Genomic DNA, 15,733 nt, shown 5'->3' on the forward strand with positions numbered 1-15,733 from the left:
CGGTGAAGCGACAAGCCCCACACTGCTTGACTGATGTATGCACATGGTTGAGCACATGTACATCAATACCAGGAACCCCTCTCGGGCTCTGTCCATTTTGGGGGTCGCCTTACTGAACGAACTTAACATATAGGCCATTTTCCAATACTCGACTTTGTCTCCATGCAGGCTTCAACTGTTTTTTTTTACTACCTGACCTTGAAGTTGTAAGTGCAACAGCAAGTTTGATAATGGCACAAAACATCAAGTAAAATGCAAAAGAGTCAAACATTACAAGTCTTCAATTTAACTGAAATGCTTCAGGTCCACAATCAGGAATTTGTTTTGGAGACGGAGACGAAGTTGAGTATTGGAAAACAGCCGTGTACGTGTGCGGCAAGCAGGTGCGGTATGACAATCTCGAGTCCCGAGTGAGAGAGCCAACTTACGTGTAGCTGGAGTTTACTGTACAATACATTACACATGCATACAGTCTGTTGGTTTGGTTCTGCTCCCTAATACTTGTAAGGCCCTTGCAGCTGGTGGGGCCAACAGTAACTTTGTGGTTTGAGGTTTTCGAAGGAGTATTTGTGTGGCCTAAATGCAGTAATGCAGGGCTCAACACGTGGTGCATTGACTTCCCTATGTGCATGTACAGTACATCGTTTGGAGCTTATCGCGATAATTTTGGGCATATCGATTTGCATGATATCCCAATATGTGTTTTTATGAATGATACAACATCCGATATCAACATCATATCAAAATATCGTGAAATATCGTCAATATCAAACAGGCTTGTTGCTCAGAACAAGCAACTTATTTCAAGAAGCTCCTTTAAATCACAAATCATTGGCAGAGGACAAATTATGCTTTAGGAATCATGGTTACCAGCCAAGATACAAAGATTAAAACTTGTGAATGGTATCCAACTGATATTTGTTGAAGTAATAAACAGCTCATCATAATGCTCAGCATGATATGCTATCTACTTTAGACCAGATGCAATGTCCAGAGATGAATACATTCTAGAAAATGAGAAAAGATGTACTTGTAAGTACTATAAACTAAACTGATCACATATTAAACTGTACATCTCGCAATCAAAAGAAACTGTACGCATCCAAAAAATGTTAAGAAATTCGGAGCAGCACATCTTACTTCAGATTTTATGCTTGCTGATCTCAGATATTGGGCTTCATTTCAAAGCGAGAGACCCATGAATATTCCACACTCTTGTAATTCTTAAAGTACTGTAGTTACCATCAGCAGCTCAAAATGCCACTATATCTCATAACCCTCTAGGGATCTTGAGAAGAAGTGTTTTTGTCTGGGAGAATATGAAACTAATCAAGATAAGCGGGTGGTTTCAGACAAGACTGCAGATAGGGATAATCAATTCCATACAAGTGTAGCTGTCACATCGGCATACCTCAAACGAAATTATATCAAATGAACTGACTCACCAATGAAAATAACAGATGGCTGTAACTCCCTAGCAACCGCAAAGAGTGCTTTGACTAGCTTCTCTCCCTCACCGACATATTTGGACGTCAGCGTTGCTGCACTGATATTGAAGAAGGTTGCATTGGATTCATGGGCAACTGCTTTGGCCTGATGGAAAGGTTGGACAGTACAGAGCTGACATGGATAGCATTTAAAATAAGATATCCATGTGGTCTGTTAATGCAATTGAACAGTCTGACTCTTGAAGATTACATCATCAGAATGGATGACGACAAGCCCTTGAAAATACCATAACAAAATAGTATATATACTGTAGTATATTATACTATATGGGGAAAAAAGATACTTCTCAGAGATAAAGCAAAGACATCTGCCGCATAAATGGACATTTTTGGTGTGCTTAATCCTTTCAGAATTATAGCAGCCAAATTCTTTCAACCTCCTGATATTTTTGACCTCTGAAAAAATGAAGACTTCTTAAATCATCTTTATGTACACATATACACCGAAACAAAGCAGTTAGTGTGTGTTTTAAATGAAAATTTATCTTTAGAAAGTCACAGAATATGCCTCATGGAGGATGTTCCATACAGTTTTGTATGCTGAAGAGGGTGTGTTCGCTAAAGGCCTACAGTAAGTATAATACCATACATACTTTGTACATACTGTACTTTAAAATGCCTGTGATATGAATATACTTGGAAAATATTTCATGAAACTTCTCTTAACCACATGCTGCCGGGCGATTTTCAAGATATTAAGTTTTCAAAATTCGTCAAAATTCATCGTTTCATTTCATGGATGTTTACACCCACATGAATGACTCTTTGGTGGCTACTCTAAGCTGACAGGTACCCTTCATTGACTCCTGAATATTTCAGACTCATCAGACATTCCTAATGAATGTGTAAATATGCATAAAAATCAAAACCCAAGAAGTATCACAATGAATTTAAATGTAATAAAATGAAAATAAATGGTGAATAATTGAACAAGTGTACTTTTACAAGGACTGCATTAGAAAATAAGTTATTTGCATGGGTCCTTTAATTCTCTATTGATATGTTTTTGATCACAGGGTCTTACTAGCATCGTTTTGCCATTTCCAGGTGGTCCAAATAACAGCAAGCCTCTGGCTGGGGCTCGCAGGCCTGTAAACAGCTCCGGTCGGAGAGACGGCAAGATAACAATCTCTTCCAGGGCCTGTTTGGCAACCTCTTGCCCAGCTGAGGAAAACAACACCGTAAAACATACAACAACATCTTAAGAGGAGTGTGGGGCATGAGTTACATTACATATCCTTCCAATGGAAATTTGCCATAATTCCTGGCAGATAGACCTTAAACAATACATTTACATCACCAGAATTACCCTTGTCTACCCTGCTTGACAGTGCAAGTCTATTTTTGTTATGAATCTTTAGAAAGGACTCCTGGTGCCTTTATTCTTTCTGTTTAAAATCAGTTTGCTTAGTTTTCTGTAAAATTTTCAAGACTTTTCTTCTGGATGAACAACAGTCTACAAGAAAAAAGAGCTTAAAAGCAGATTCACCAAAAGTTGGTTTCGAAAAAATTATTCATGGCGAGGAAGAAATTCCATAATGTACATCACAGATTCATTATCACACATGAATCATGACCCAACAGCTCCGAACAGGCTTAAGTAATGGTACATGTACATTGTACATGAAGGTACTTTTGTGAAACTGTTAGAAATGTAGTTTATAAATTAATCCCACAAATCAGTACAATGTACAATCGTACAGCAATGTCCAGATTACCTGGCTGCAGCATGAAATTACACATACCGGTAATTCCATCAGGCTTGCGTGTAGTTTGAAGTCACAGTCAATTCATTCAGACATACATGTACATGTAGCCTATGCTTACAAAGCTTTGGCCATTACAGGCAAATGTGTGGAGCTTGCATACACATATGATGTCATCAGAAACAGCTGAGAAGCTTTTTTCTGGTAATACAGACCTACATGTACATGTATACATGCATTTAGGGTATTATCGTGGGTAGGAGACACAAACAATAGGTGACAAAGTAAAAACATAATTAACAGGTTTTTATGTGAAACCATTCTGTGCTTATATTGCTGGATGCGGTTGGTCTTACCAATGTCATCAAATTTAACCGGTAACCCACTGTCCATGATTTCGTCCAGTATGCGGTGTGCCAGTTTGGAATCCACATTCTTTATCTTGTTGACTTTCTGCCGTACAGCTGAGGATGCCCTGTCATTAGTTGGGGCATGGTTGGCATTGGTGATGTCTTTCCTTGTCAGGCCTCGGCCCTGAAGAAATGTTGAAATATTCACAACATGAGAGAATTGCACCATAATGCTCACCAAAGAGCTACTGTAGCAAGACAACTATTTGCAACACATTACAAAAAGCATCCAACATCTGTGTGGCAAACAGTGTTTTCTTTCACATGGATGTTGCAAATTTTACACCTACATCTTCGTGGCTTGATTTTGTTTTCAGTTAAACACTGCTAAAGTGATAAAATTATTAACTAAAGAAGTCTGCAAAAAAATTTGCATTTGGCTGTTACCACACAACTCCTTATCCACTGTACTCAGGAAAACATGTTATGCAGGGTTCTGCATGCAGCTGGTAAATTTGAATTAGCCGAAGTTTGACCCAAATACACATTTTTGAAGGCATTTACGCTTTTAATACATTGCTCAATGGATTTTGCTCACCAGCTGTTCGGGATTATAGCCAAAGTTTACGAATATTCAGTGACAGCATCAATGGTAGTTGACAGCACTGTGTTTATTTGATGCAAGCTACACGAATATTGGACCTGTACTGTAGGGACTTGGTCAAAACTCTTGCTTAATAACCTCTGGATGACTAGATGGAGGAATGGTGCAGGTTGTCACAAATAGAGCAAATTATCCCCTGAAATGTATTGGGCTGTATTTTATTTTTGACAGAATAACTTCAGGGATGCCCCTAAACCTACATGTACAGTTGGCATCAGTATGACAGGTGCATTCAAGCAACTAGCAGTACATGCACAGCAATGCGCACAGTGTGGAGGAATTCATCAGAATTCAGTAAGACTAGCGATCAATACCAGCTGTACTCTCAGGGTTAATTTATTAGCTTCCTGTGTCGAGTGTGGCAAATGAGTGAATAACAGCCAATTAAACCAGAAAACAGTATCATGTGCTGCAACCTGGGGGAGATGATAACATCAATAGGTGAAAGGGTAGCATATGGGCAGGCATGATGCACAGACTGTACATCTAACATGAAGAATAATTGTCAATGCATGTGAACGCATATGTATGTACACATGTAAATGTACAGTTATGTGTACATTTTGTACAAGTTCTTGATTACAACATGATTGGTTCAAAGCAGTGTTTAAAGGACCTAACAAGTATTACTTTGCTTCAATGTTAGAGTCCATTTTAGAGAGCTTAAAATGCACACATTAGTGGACTGAAACAAGAACAAACTCCTTACATGTACTAGTAAATGTAACTTACCGGGACGGACACAGTTGGTGAAGGATTTGTTCCACTAGAGTTGTCTGACTCGGGTCGTCTGTTTTTGTTTTGTAATGGTACATGTAAATCTGATACCAGTGACTTCAGAAACAGTACACATTTTAGATAGTGATAACTTAAGACTCTATCTCAAGTCATGCAAGTCAGTTGTGAGCCTGATACTACATGAAGTGTCTGCATCACCTAGCCTTCATCAAAGCCTTTGTGGCTTAGTGGATTTTACTATTAGACCGAGTGGTGATCTGCAAAGCAACAGGAGCAGAGACTACACATGTACCAGTAAGTCTCAAGTAAAATGCGTCACCCACACTGTGATGGTCTCTGGTCCAGCATTGCTTAGCTTTGCTATTCTGTCTAATGCCACCCACATCACAAAGGCCTTGGCAAAAGGCCAGCCAACAACTGACTAGGTTTGGAAATGACAAGTACATAATATGTTCTGTCATATACATGTACTTGTATTTGTTGTTGAAAGTTGCTATTTGTTTTACCCTTGAGCATGTAGTCAAAGCAGACTCTGATCCATGGCTATGTCGTTGGGCGTAGGATGCTGGTCGTCTCTCAGGTGTTGCAGGGCTTCTGCTTCTTATTCCCTCACGTTGTGATGAACGAGGCAAGACAGTGCTCTTATGGATCATCTTAGGTGAGGAGACTCTCTGGTTTCCTGGGTGACGGATAAAAATAGAAACCAAGAAGGCATGAGGCGCTGTAGAAGCACTATTTAAGAAATGTGAATAGGGGCCTACCAGTAGAAGCACAGATCTCCGGTTGTTTTTTAACCAAATTCTTAAACATTAATCTTTAACAACATTTGTCAATTTAAAATTCCCTTTGAACTGAAAACCTTATCATTTACAGTGACTACTGGGCTAAAATGATGCTCTAAATTCTACTCAGAAATCCAGTGATTAAGCAGACACACTGATGTTTAACATGTTCATACCACAAGTTCATGTACATGTATATGTTTTCTCTTTGATACTGGGTTAATGCATGGCATATATTTATGATAACTATGGGGTGTGTAAACCAATGATTTGCCAACACTTGAACCAGTTTCACATTAAAAAGCAACCCAAATGTACCCGACTTTCGAGTCCGATTGGCAGTTTTAGGTACTTTGTATTACCCTTTCTACCCCAGCAATAAACAAATTTGTATTCCATGTCCAGCTCTGCAAATAGTTTACACCTGTCATTACCATCTAAGAAACAGGAAGCATGCTTTGTTTTTGTTTTTTTTTCCCTTTAGCTTGGAAGGTGACAAAGACATAACTACAAAGGATTATCATTAACATATAATCAGCACAAAACTCCAAATTGGCAATCTCGTTAAACCAACATCAGAAAATTAAAATTGAACAAGATCCCCCAAGTCAGAACCCCTCGCACCTGATGTGAGTGGTGGCTTCTGAAATCAATAAGCAATATCCAGTGTACATGGTACAGAGCATAAAAAGCTAGGGACGTATTTGCGTTGGGTAATGCAATACTATAACAATATTGGGATTTGCGTGTTCTTCCTCTAGAGAGGTCCAGGATATAGAGTTGTCACTACTTGGGGCATCTACATTTTAAGAGTGCCACACATTAATGCAAGGATCCCTATTCATGTAGAACATGCTTTACATGAGAAGAGGTGGGGAAATTGGGTCACTTCTAACAGAAATAACATGCAAACAGGTGAACCTCATAGATGTCCGAGGTTTCCGATGTACCGGTATTTGATATGTGTGCTGCTGGACATGATACCATTCAGTTGTCAGGAATATTCACGTTTAAAAGGAAAATGATAAGAATATCACATTACGAAGGGTAGTGGCAGAGTAGTATGCACGTGGGTGGTGCTTGTTTTCAAGTGGATCAAGTGATTCAAGACTTCCTATAAAATAGGAAAAATCAAGCCTTCCATGAGTGACAAGTATGTGTTACACTTGAAGATTAAACGCTTGCATGACATACATGTAGCAGCAGTGTGCCATGTGTACTTTTTTTGTAGCACAGTAGCCTACAAATGAACAAATGAAAACTCAACTGGTTAGTTGCTTCATCAGACTTTTTCTGCAGAACTTGATAGCTCCCAAACAACACATCCGACGTGTGTATGCACAAAAATTAGATTGGTCAAAATTAACTTGGAGTGGTTCTCAAATATATGACATGACATATCAGGTGGTATATGCACTATTGATCAGATAGCTAGTGTGACTCCAGCACCGCGAGAACCACCATTCAACCCGTCATACTGTACCCCTTGCATGACTCATATCTGACTGTGTGGTGATCATAACAATCCCTTTCTCCAATCTGATTTTTTTTTTTTTTTTGGTTGAAGGATGGGAGTAGGAATTGTGAGGTCCATTTTGATGTAGATATGACGGCTGAGGCAAGGAGCTTGAGGCAAACTGGATATGACCTCAGACTAGGATTTAATCAAATCTGAAAGATGCTCCTCAACATCCAAACAAGCTGCTAGGATGCAGTCCTACATGTAGATGGAACAGAGCATGTCATTGTCAAGAAGATGATGTGCCAAGACAAAGGATGCCCTGATCAGTTAGGGAAGACTTAGGCCGTGTCCGAAACGGGCTTCCAGAGCTACGACTAGGCCCATTGTCTATGTGTCCCCACGCATTTCCAATGGAGCAAAGACCTAGACCTAGCTCTAGACAAGAAATTCGGATGCAGCCTCAGTTTTCCTTATTGCAATGTTAAAATTTACCTATCCACTGAACTGGTGGACAGAGACGACTGATTGTAACATCAGTCTCACAGCATCGATGCCAGCACAATCCCAGCTGTCTTGTGTTTTTTTTCTAATATTCATTGTACTTGTTTTCGAATAATTCCAAAATTATCGGCAAAAACAAATTAAGCAAGCTTCACTTTCTTTGAGATAAATGTAAGTGTACATGTACATACATGTACACTTACAAGCATGTGTATTACATGTACATGTGACTTTCAAAACAGCACGTTTAGCAAAATAGTTGGTTCAGTCCTTTTTTTCACTTGTAACTGCAAATTTTCAACACTAATTTCTGTCTACACTGTTCATGTGAATCACAATGAATCAGGAAGGCAGTCAATTTTACTAGTATAAAAACTAGCAGATTGGCATGACTCAACTTTAAGTGAAAAATCTGGTGATTGAAAAAATTACTCTCAGGAGGTCTTCTTGATACATTTAAAAGTCAATTTGTAACAAAGTTAAAAATATGGACAATACTCTGAATTCCAACGTCACTTCACCATTCCAAGTTAAATCTTTCCAATTCACATCAGGACACCGGTCTAAAGAGGGAGTTTGGTCATAAATAGCCACTACTCTCAACGAGAAAAAAATGCACCATTCGACTGTCACTGCCATTCTTACTCCACCTCTGTTAATGTGTTGCAGTCAACTACCGATCAATGCAGTGAAACCATCTCAATAATTTACTGTCCATTTCAGTCAATTTTCTTCTCCATTGCTTCTGTGATGAAACCAGCCAGCCATCAATTAGAATCTGCCTCCCTAGTCCTGTACACTTCAGACAGCAAATGTTCCTCCTTAGCTGTCCGTTGCAGTCAATTCACGTCCTTGGCTGCTTCACTGACAGGCGAATGGACACACGCACATGGTCTATGTTGGATGAACCACTGGCTCCTTTTGCTTGCAGTTCCACACATTTTGACTGTTGAAACAGTATCAATTGACACTGAACGAAGACACAAGGTTTAGCAACATGCACATGCAGATGTTTTGACATGTTTGATGAACATTTTGATCATAAAAAGAGACCTAATTTTTTACCAAATGGCACGATTATTTTTACAAGAGTGACATGTACCGGTACCGGGTACACTGTACCCTCATGTAAAGTACTTACAGGAGAAGTACATGTACTACTGACAAAATCTTGTGTTTAAATGCTGCCCACAGGCACATCTTAATGCAAACTATAGTACTTTCTCCCATTGGTCATCATAATTTTCTACATGGCAGGCTGGGTGCCGTTTAAATTTTGGACCTCAATTTACAGGAACATCTTGAAAATAAGTATTTCATTCTAACCCAGGTGAGGTTATGTACATGTACAAGTACTATACATTCATGGTAAACCTGTCATAGTTTCGAGAATTTGTAAGTGCTGCTCAGACTAAAGTCAGGAGCTTTAATAAACAATAAAATGACAACATTTTACCAGTACATGCCTTCCATAATGATGGCTTTGTGTAAACGAAGTATACACGGTAGGTTTTTCTGGATGTTTGCTTTAGATAAAAGGTACAAGTGGATGAAATAAAATCACCGCGCAAAGACAGAAGTACAGCACTTCAACTCACTGGACAAGCAGTTGCCTAGCAACAGTTACTATGAGATACAAGATGAGTATTATTTCAAGACGCAGGAATGCCATGAAAACAGCGACTCAGATCTAAAATTTGATACTCATCAAGATGAAAAAGCATCCCCTGCTTAGATGTACTGGTACATGTACAAATGTACATGTATATGTTTATTTTAGGTCATGGGTCGGATACATGTACCACTTATTGTAACGACAGAATCACTGCTCATATTTTCTCCACACAGAAAAACAACCACATAAGCCATCCATATTTTCCAATCAATGTGTACTGGAAAAAAAATCCACCCCTCTGTACATGAAATATGGTAAATCCAACCTTGAACAAGAGACAGAAGGAAATATCTAAGTGATTTCTTTTTTCGTTAAAGCATTTTCCATCAGCAATGATGCATCCTGTAAAATACCTTTCAAATTAACAGTAAAAAATAACCGATCTACCTTCACACAGGACTAGCCCCTAATGACTTATTAAATCAATATCTCACTAACGACATTAACCACGCATCATATCCAGGCCATCGGGCTTAGGGATATCTCTGTATGCTAATTGCTTGTGTTCTCTGCCTGCGAGGCAGCAATTACACATTGTCGGTTGAGTCTGTCAAGCGTGAAACACAGGGGGCTGACACTGTGAGGTGAAGCCCGTCATGGGGCCTGGCCTCCAGTAATAAATATGAAGCTGATCAAACAAAGTCGGCTTTGGTCATAAATAACGAATCAATGCAAAGGCTTCAATGTGTAATCCAAGGAGGAACACTGTAACTCTTCCAAATAATAGATGCAACTTTATGCGGTTTGTACGTCACAAAAGTGTGTTCTTAATTTATGTTTAGAGTTTGGGGCAGGTGTTAATTTAGCATAGGCACAGTTATCATGACTTGGAATGTAAAGGTGAACATGTACAGTACATGTACATGTTACGTACAAATGTACTTTACATCAAAATCCGAGAATTTTAATCACTCACAAAAATCCCACTTGACCACTTTTCAGCTTGTTTTGCATTCTCTTAATTTATTGGTTAAACACATCAACTGATATTTATTTAAGGCAGATTAGTAAAAATGTGAATTATTGCACGATACACTCTGTCCTTCATTAATAATAGGAATTACCTACCGGTATGCATATCAGCAGCTTACATGTAATAAATCTCAATCCTATGTGAATGTGTCATCACCTGATTTTTAGCACTGTATACTTCATCATGCGTACCGGTATATAAGTGATATGGATTTACAACTCTGGACGAAAGTAATTGGCCATGCTGCAAATGGTGTTAGAATCCCTGATTTGCTGTGAATTGTATGGTACGGTGTGGAGTGCTAGGGCAGCAAAAGCTTAGTGATAGCATGGAAGTGATCATCATGATGACAAGAAGTATCTTGTGCATATGGTAGAAGTGCGATGAACTTACAGGTATTGCGCCATGATTGGATTCACACTGCATACAGTAGCAGTAGTCACCTTCATGACAGGGGACAATTCCTCAGTTACTCACATTACGCATTTTTTGTCACTTTTAATGATTCTCCATCAGGCATTAAAATTAAAATTTGTCTTGAAAGGTCTGTGTGATACAATTTTTTGTGGAACAATCCTGGAAAATGTACATTGTTTTGTGGTTAACCTTCTTTTCAATGTTCATTTTGAAATTTCCAAAAGGTATTTTGGAACTATTTCATTTTTTTTTTACCAAAACAAATTTCCATCTTTGGGAAAAAAACATTATTTTTGCACTGTTGTGCAAAAATACCTGTGCAGAATTTGAACATTTTACTGTTTTAAATCTCCTTATCTTTGGTGATTCATTAATTAATGTTAGAGCACATAGCAATAAGCAAACGAGCAACTCTTTGACAGAAAAGTTTTCAATGAGCAATTTGAGGTTCACAATTTGAAAAAAAATAAACTAAAGTTTGAGGAAGCAGTGCCTTTCTTCCCGAACAACATCACAACACTAATGCCCTCTGAGGTCCACAAAAGTTGGAGACAGTTTTGAATAAAAAATGAAAGTTGAAAAAAATGTGTCTAAGAAACCCTTTGGAACCAAGACCTTTTAAGAGACATTTTAAGCCCACCTTTTTGGTTTGTTTCTAATAGTGTTTCATGTTTTCATTGAATAACCTGAATTCTACTTGATTTTTTGTAACATCCTCTTTATTATTCCAAAAAGGTTTGATTAGAAGAAGATGGGTACACCCATATTCAGCTTAGATTTCTACCCTTGTGAGTTTGATTCAATTGCCATATGGTCCAAAAACCGGTTAGTACCATAACCACGTATTGAGCTGTTAGTTCTGAACACACAAATTACCTGTACCTTCAGGTTGAGAGACGGCACATTTGGCTTTTTTGACAACCTTTTCCCTAGGTTCATCAAAGACCTTCATTCCAGTGGTTCCAAAACTACTTTTCTGCTTCCCCTTGGCATTTGCACCCCCTTTAACCTTTGACCCAGCAGTTTGATTATTATAGCACTGGCTGGATCTAGTACAGGAGGCCACACCCATGTTTTCTGACGATGCAGTTGATGAGGATGTTCCTACCATTGTATCTGATAGCGGTAATAAGGAAAAATCAAATAAAAGCAATGGGTACATGCTTGCAACGTAGCAGAAACTATTTTAGCAACATGACACAAATAATGTAGAATGGCAAATACAAACCGAAATCAACAATGTCCATTGTCCATATCTATTCTTCATTCTTAGAGATACATGTACCAGTACAACACAAATACTTTAACCCCCCCCAAAAATGTGCACATGGAAGTACAGCTGTCAGTGGTAGTGAACTAGTGATAAGCAAATCAATTCAAAGTTTGCTGGATTTGCCAATGTTCCTACTGGACACTCAACATGTCTGTGATGCTCCACTCTTCATGAGCTTAAACACAGAGCCATCACCAACTCAAACCATAAATATTTTCTCCTGGGTCTCCTCCTTGAGTTAAAAAGAGCATCCAATCAGTATTCTGCGGTGACTCGTACGTGCTGTGCACGCTAAATTGACGTTCACATGAACCGTGCGCCTGATGAGCCTGTGGGCCATTTCTGACTCAGACATAGGGGCCTTGCATTTCTCTTCAAAGAAGAACTGCATTGCCATCAATCACTGGGAGCCAGGGGTAAGTGCCTTGGAGCAGGGGCCGCGCACCTTCACAACTGAGAGCAAATTGGGAATCTCCTCAGCGAGCTGAGTAAGCCTCAGGCTAAGGTTGAGAGGAGTGGAAAAGCCAACTTGAAATGTAAAGTAATGAACAACATTCACAACCACAGAACAAACTGGTTGACACATACAGTGTACATGTACATGTTGAGTGTACATGTACACTGTACATGTACCATATGTGTACAATGTACATGTACATGTACTTCACAGAACATACACGTACACTTTGGGTACCAGTCAATAAAGAGCTGCATGTACCAGTATGGCTAGCCCCCTTCAAAAAAGAATAGACGATCATATCTCTTCAAGATTTCAAATTAAACTTCACATCCTCTGTGTTCTTAGGCCAAAAGCATATTACAGCATTGCTACATTACACGGTTACATGTACATGTACAGGTACCTCTTGGTCACTATCATTTGGATTTCTGAAACACGTCCAGTAGAATAGTACACTCACTACTAAACACCATGAACTATCATACTGGCAGTTAATGTACGTCATCATTACCGGTGATGTCAATATCATTTATGTACACGTTTACTAAATGTATACCACATGATGTACATGTATGGTAACTGTGGTACATGCAGGCCCATTGTAAGTACATGTACATGTACATGTACCAGTACCAACTGGTACAATGTGGCATGCAGATACAGCAATAATGGCGACAGGATTTACAATGGATTTGCATACTCTACATGTATTACTAACATGCAAACCAAACCAAATCATCTTAAATTAGGTGGAAGTATTAAAAATCGAGTTCAAGTCTTCTCAAGCCAACCATGCATGTCAATACATGTATAGCAGGTGCTGATCAAGGAAATGGGTAGAAGGAGGTACATGTGTGTCTTTCTCTTCCAGAACATTTTAACAAAAGGGGGGGATACATGAGGGAAGGGAGTGGATATGATTTGAGGTGCCCCTCCCACTTAAAAACATCCTGGATCCTCAACCGTGTAAGCACCAAATATAAAAATCAAAGTCCTATGAAGGTTATCAATTCATGACACAAAAGCAACACAGAGATATTCTCTTCTACTTCAAAATACTGTTCTGCGCCTCATTTGTGATGAGATGGATCATTCTTCTTCCCACTCATAAACCATTCATGAAAACGAAGCACACATTAATGATCCCAACGTGCATAAAATGTAAACTATGCTTCCTGCAACCTAAGTAATCCCCAACCTGATTTAATTTAATTGGTAATTTGCAAGACTCATATATCACCAAGCAGGGATGAAGTCATCAGTGGTTCTGAGTAAATCCAAGTAGGATGATTGATTGTGTGGACATGAGGGTAAGGTCTTGGCGGTAAAGCTCAAAGGAGCCAAATGCATTTATGCAGCTGCTACTAGCTCAATGTCAAAGGGGATTCTAAAATGAATGTTCATTTTCTAGCATCTGGCAAAAAAAAAAGACTTGACATTCAGGATGTTCAATCTTCGATGTTTTTTCTCTCATTGCATGAACATGTATTAAGTGCTGAGAATTTTCTTCCTCCTTGTTTTAAACATTAACCCACCCCCCTTGGTATATTTACAAAGAACCTTCCCATATCCTCTTCCTAGCTAGAAACCAATGGCACATTGTTTGGAAAAAATATTCCCTTAACAAGTTCATATTGCGCAAATCCTATTTTGTAGCCTATGGGACAGTTTCTGACATGAGTTACATGTACATGTACCAGTGCATAAAATGCCCAAGTATGTACAAGATCAAAAATCAAATGGAGTTTTCCAATGAGCCTTGTATGCAAGCAAAATTTGTCCACAGCCAATGCGGCTGAAAATTCTTACAGTCTATGAAAACTCCTGTTACTGGTACCGGTACATGTATGTCATGAGAAACCAAGAAGCAGACAAGAGAATGGTGCCAAAATAGGGCATTCACTCATTAACAAGATAGGTCGATACTCACTGAGAAGCTCTATTCTCTCCTTGGCCATCTCCAGATTGGTTTTCATCTTTTCTTGAAGACGTTTGGCTCTCTCCCACTCCACACCTAGAGTATGCACACAGGTACATGATGAAGGAACAAACATTATTAACTACAACAAAGAAAGATTTACAAAACATACATTCAAGGAGAATAAGGGCCAAATTTGATTTTATTCTTTGAATGTTCAACATATAGCATAAGTACAGCTCCTGCATGAAACGTCTCTTTTTTAGGTGGGTTGATGTTACTCCATATACATGAACATTGTATGTGCATACATGTACATGAACGAGCAAAGAAATGGCTAAGCAATGTGTAGCATCTAAAGTGAATCTGACTGAATCATAATTTCAAGTAGTTTCTGGAATTCTGCATCCATTCTTAGGGCAAGTTTATACTTAAGAGGAATGTGGAAGCAAAGTAAATTTGATGGCGCTAAATATGTGCAGAACAATGCGCTTGAGCTCAAAAGTGTTCAAGTTGCAATTTCACAACGTGTACATCTGATCTGATGCACAAGTTAGTGTACATGTTTGCTTTTGTTCCAAGTATAAAGTGACTTTAGTCAGCCAGAGAATCCAAATGTCTTATCTCTCCTAGTACATTTGTGATTGCAAGAATGCATAAAAGACAGCTTCAAATGTGCTATTCATACATGTATACCCAACCATGTACACTTGTGAAAGTGACTGAGCGCAGATCCACAACTACTTCAATTCTTTACTGGGGTCCTATTCCTATGTAAATGGTTCTTCACTAACCAAGGTGCGCCTTGAGCACCTAGGTGGATCTGTGCACTCTATAAATCATCATTATTATTATTATTATTATTACATGAACAGAATGTCTGAAAGTCTTCAGAGTCAAGTAAAGCAAACAAAATTCACTCTTCAATCATAAATTGGAATGGTGGATAGGCAGGCACACAAGAATTCCTGGTTCTTTTTCAGTCTTTCATTACACGAGTCAAAAAAACAGTGTGAGTCATCATTCCAGATGAACAGAGCATTAACAAATTCAAACAGATTTATGCCTTATTGGCTCTGTTGGAAAAAATGCAGTCCCAAATGAATTTTGACTTTATTGGCACACTTCGCGTGACTGGACAAGTTAAATAAAATCTGCCAGTGCAGGAACAAATCAATTCACTTCACTTCACACGAATGCACAGTATCAGCCTTTAAGAATTTGTGCTGTTTTTCGCTGCGAACATTTTGCAAATCACAAATGTACATGTATGTTTCAATTTAGAGAAAGATTCCACTAGCATTGA

At 38.7% G+C, this 15,733-nt stretch overlaps 1 protein-coding gene across 5 annotated transcripts in view; it reads right to left on the minus strand.

Annotated features, from left to right (window-relative positions):
• Positions 1-15,733, minus strand: part of spast (spastin) — a 45,109-nt gene that overhangs the window by 11,788 nt on the left and 17,588 nt on the right. For 2 of the 5 annotated variants that reach the window (XM_087143313.1, XM_087143294.1), the window contains 6 exons: positions 14,440-14,523; positions 11,653-11,892; positions 5,473-5,645; positions 3,571-3,748; positions 2,533-2,672; positions 1,446-1,593 (listed from right to left, as the gene is read on the minus strand). In XM_087143313.1, the coding sequence (XP_086999439.1) occupies positions 1,446-1,593; positions 2,533-2,672; positions 3,571-3,748; positions 5,473-5,645; positions 11,653-11,892; positions 14,440-14,523 (963 nt within the window). The remainder of the gene's footprint in view (positions 1-1,445; positions 1,594-2,532; positions 2,673-3,570; positions 3,749-5,472; positions 5,646-11,652; positions 11,893-14,439; positions 14,524-15,733) is intronic. The other 3 variants (XM_087143305.1, XM_022253233.2, XM_022253222.2) reach the window with 2 other exon arrangements.

Source organism: Acanthaster planci, linkage group LG01, assembly GCF_054643075.1.
Source record: "Acanthaster planci isolate LZ-2023a linkage group LG01, COTS_SCS, whole genome shotgun sequence".
Lineage (NCBI taxonomy): Eukaryota > Metazoa > Echinodermata > Asteroidea > Valvatida > Acanthasteridae > Acanthaster > Acanthaster planci.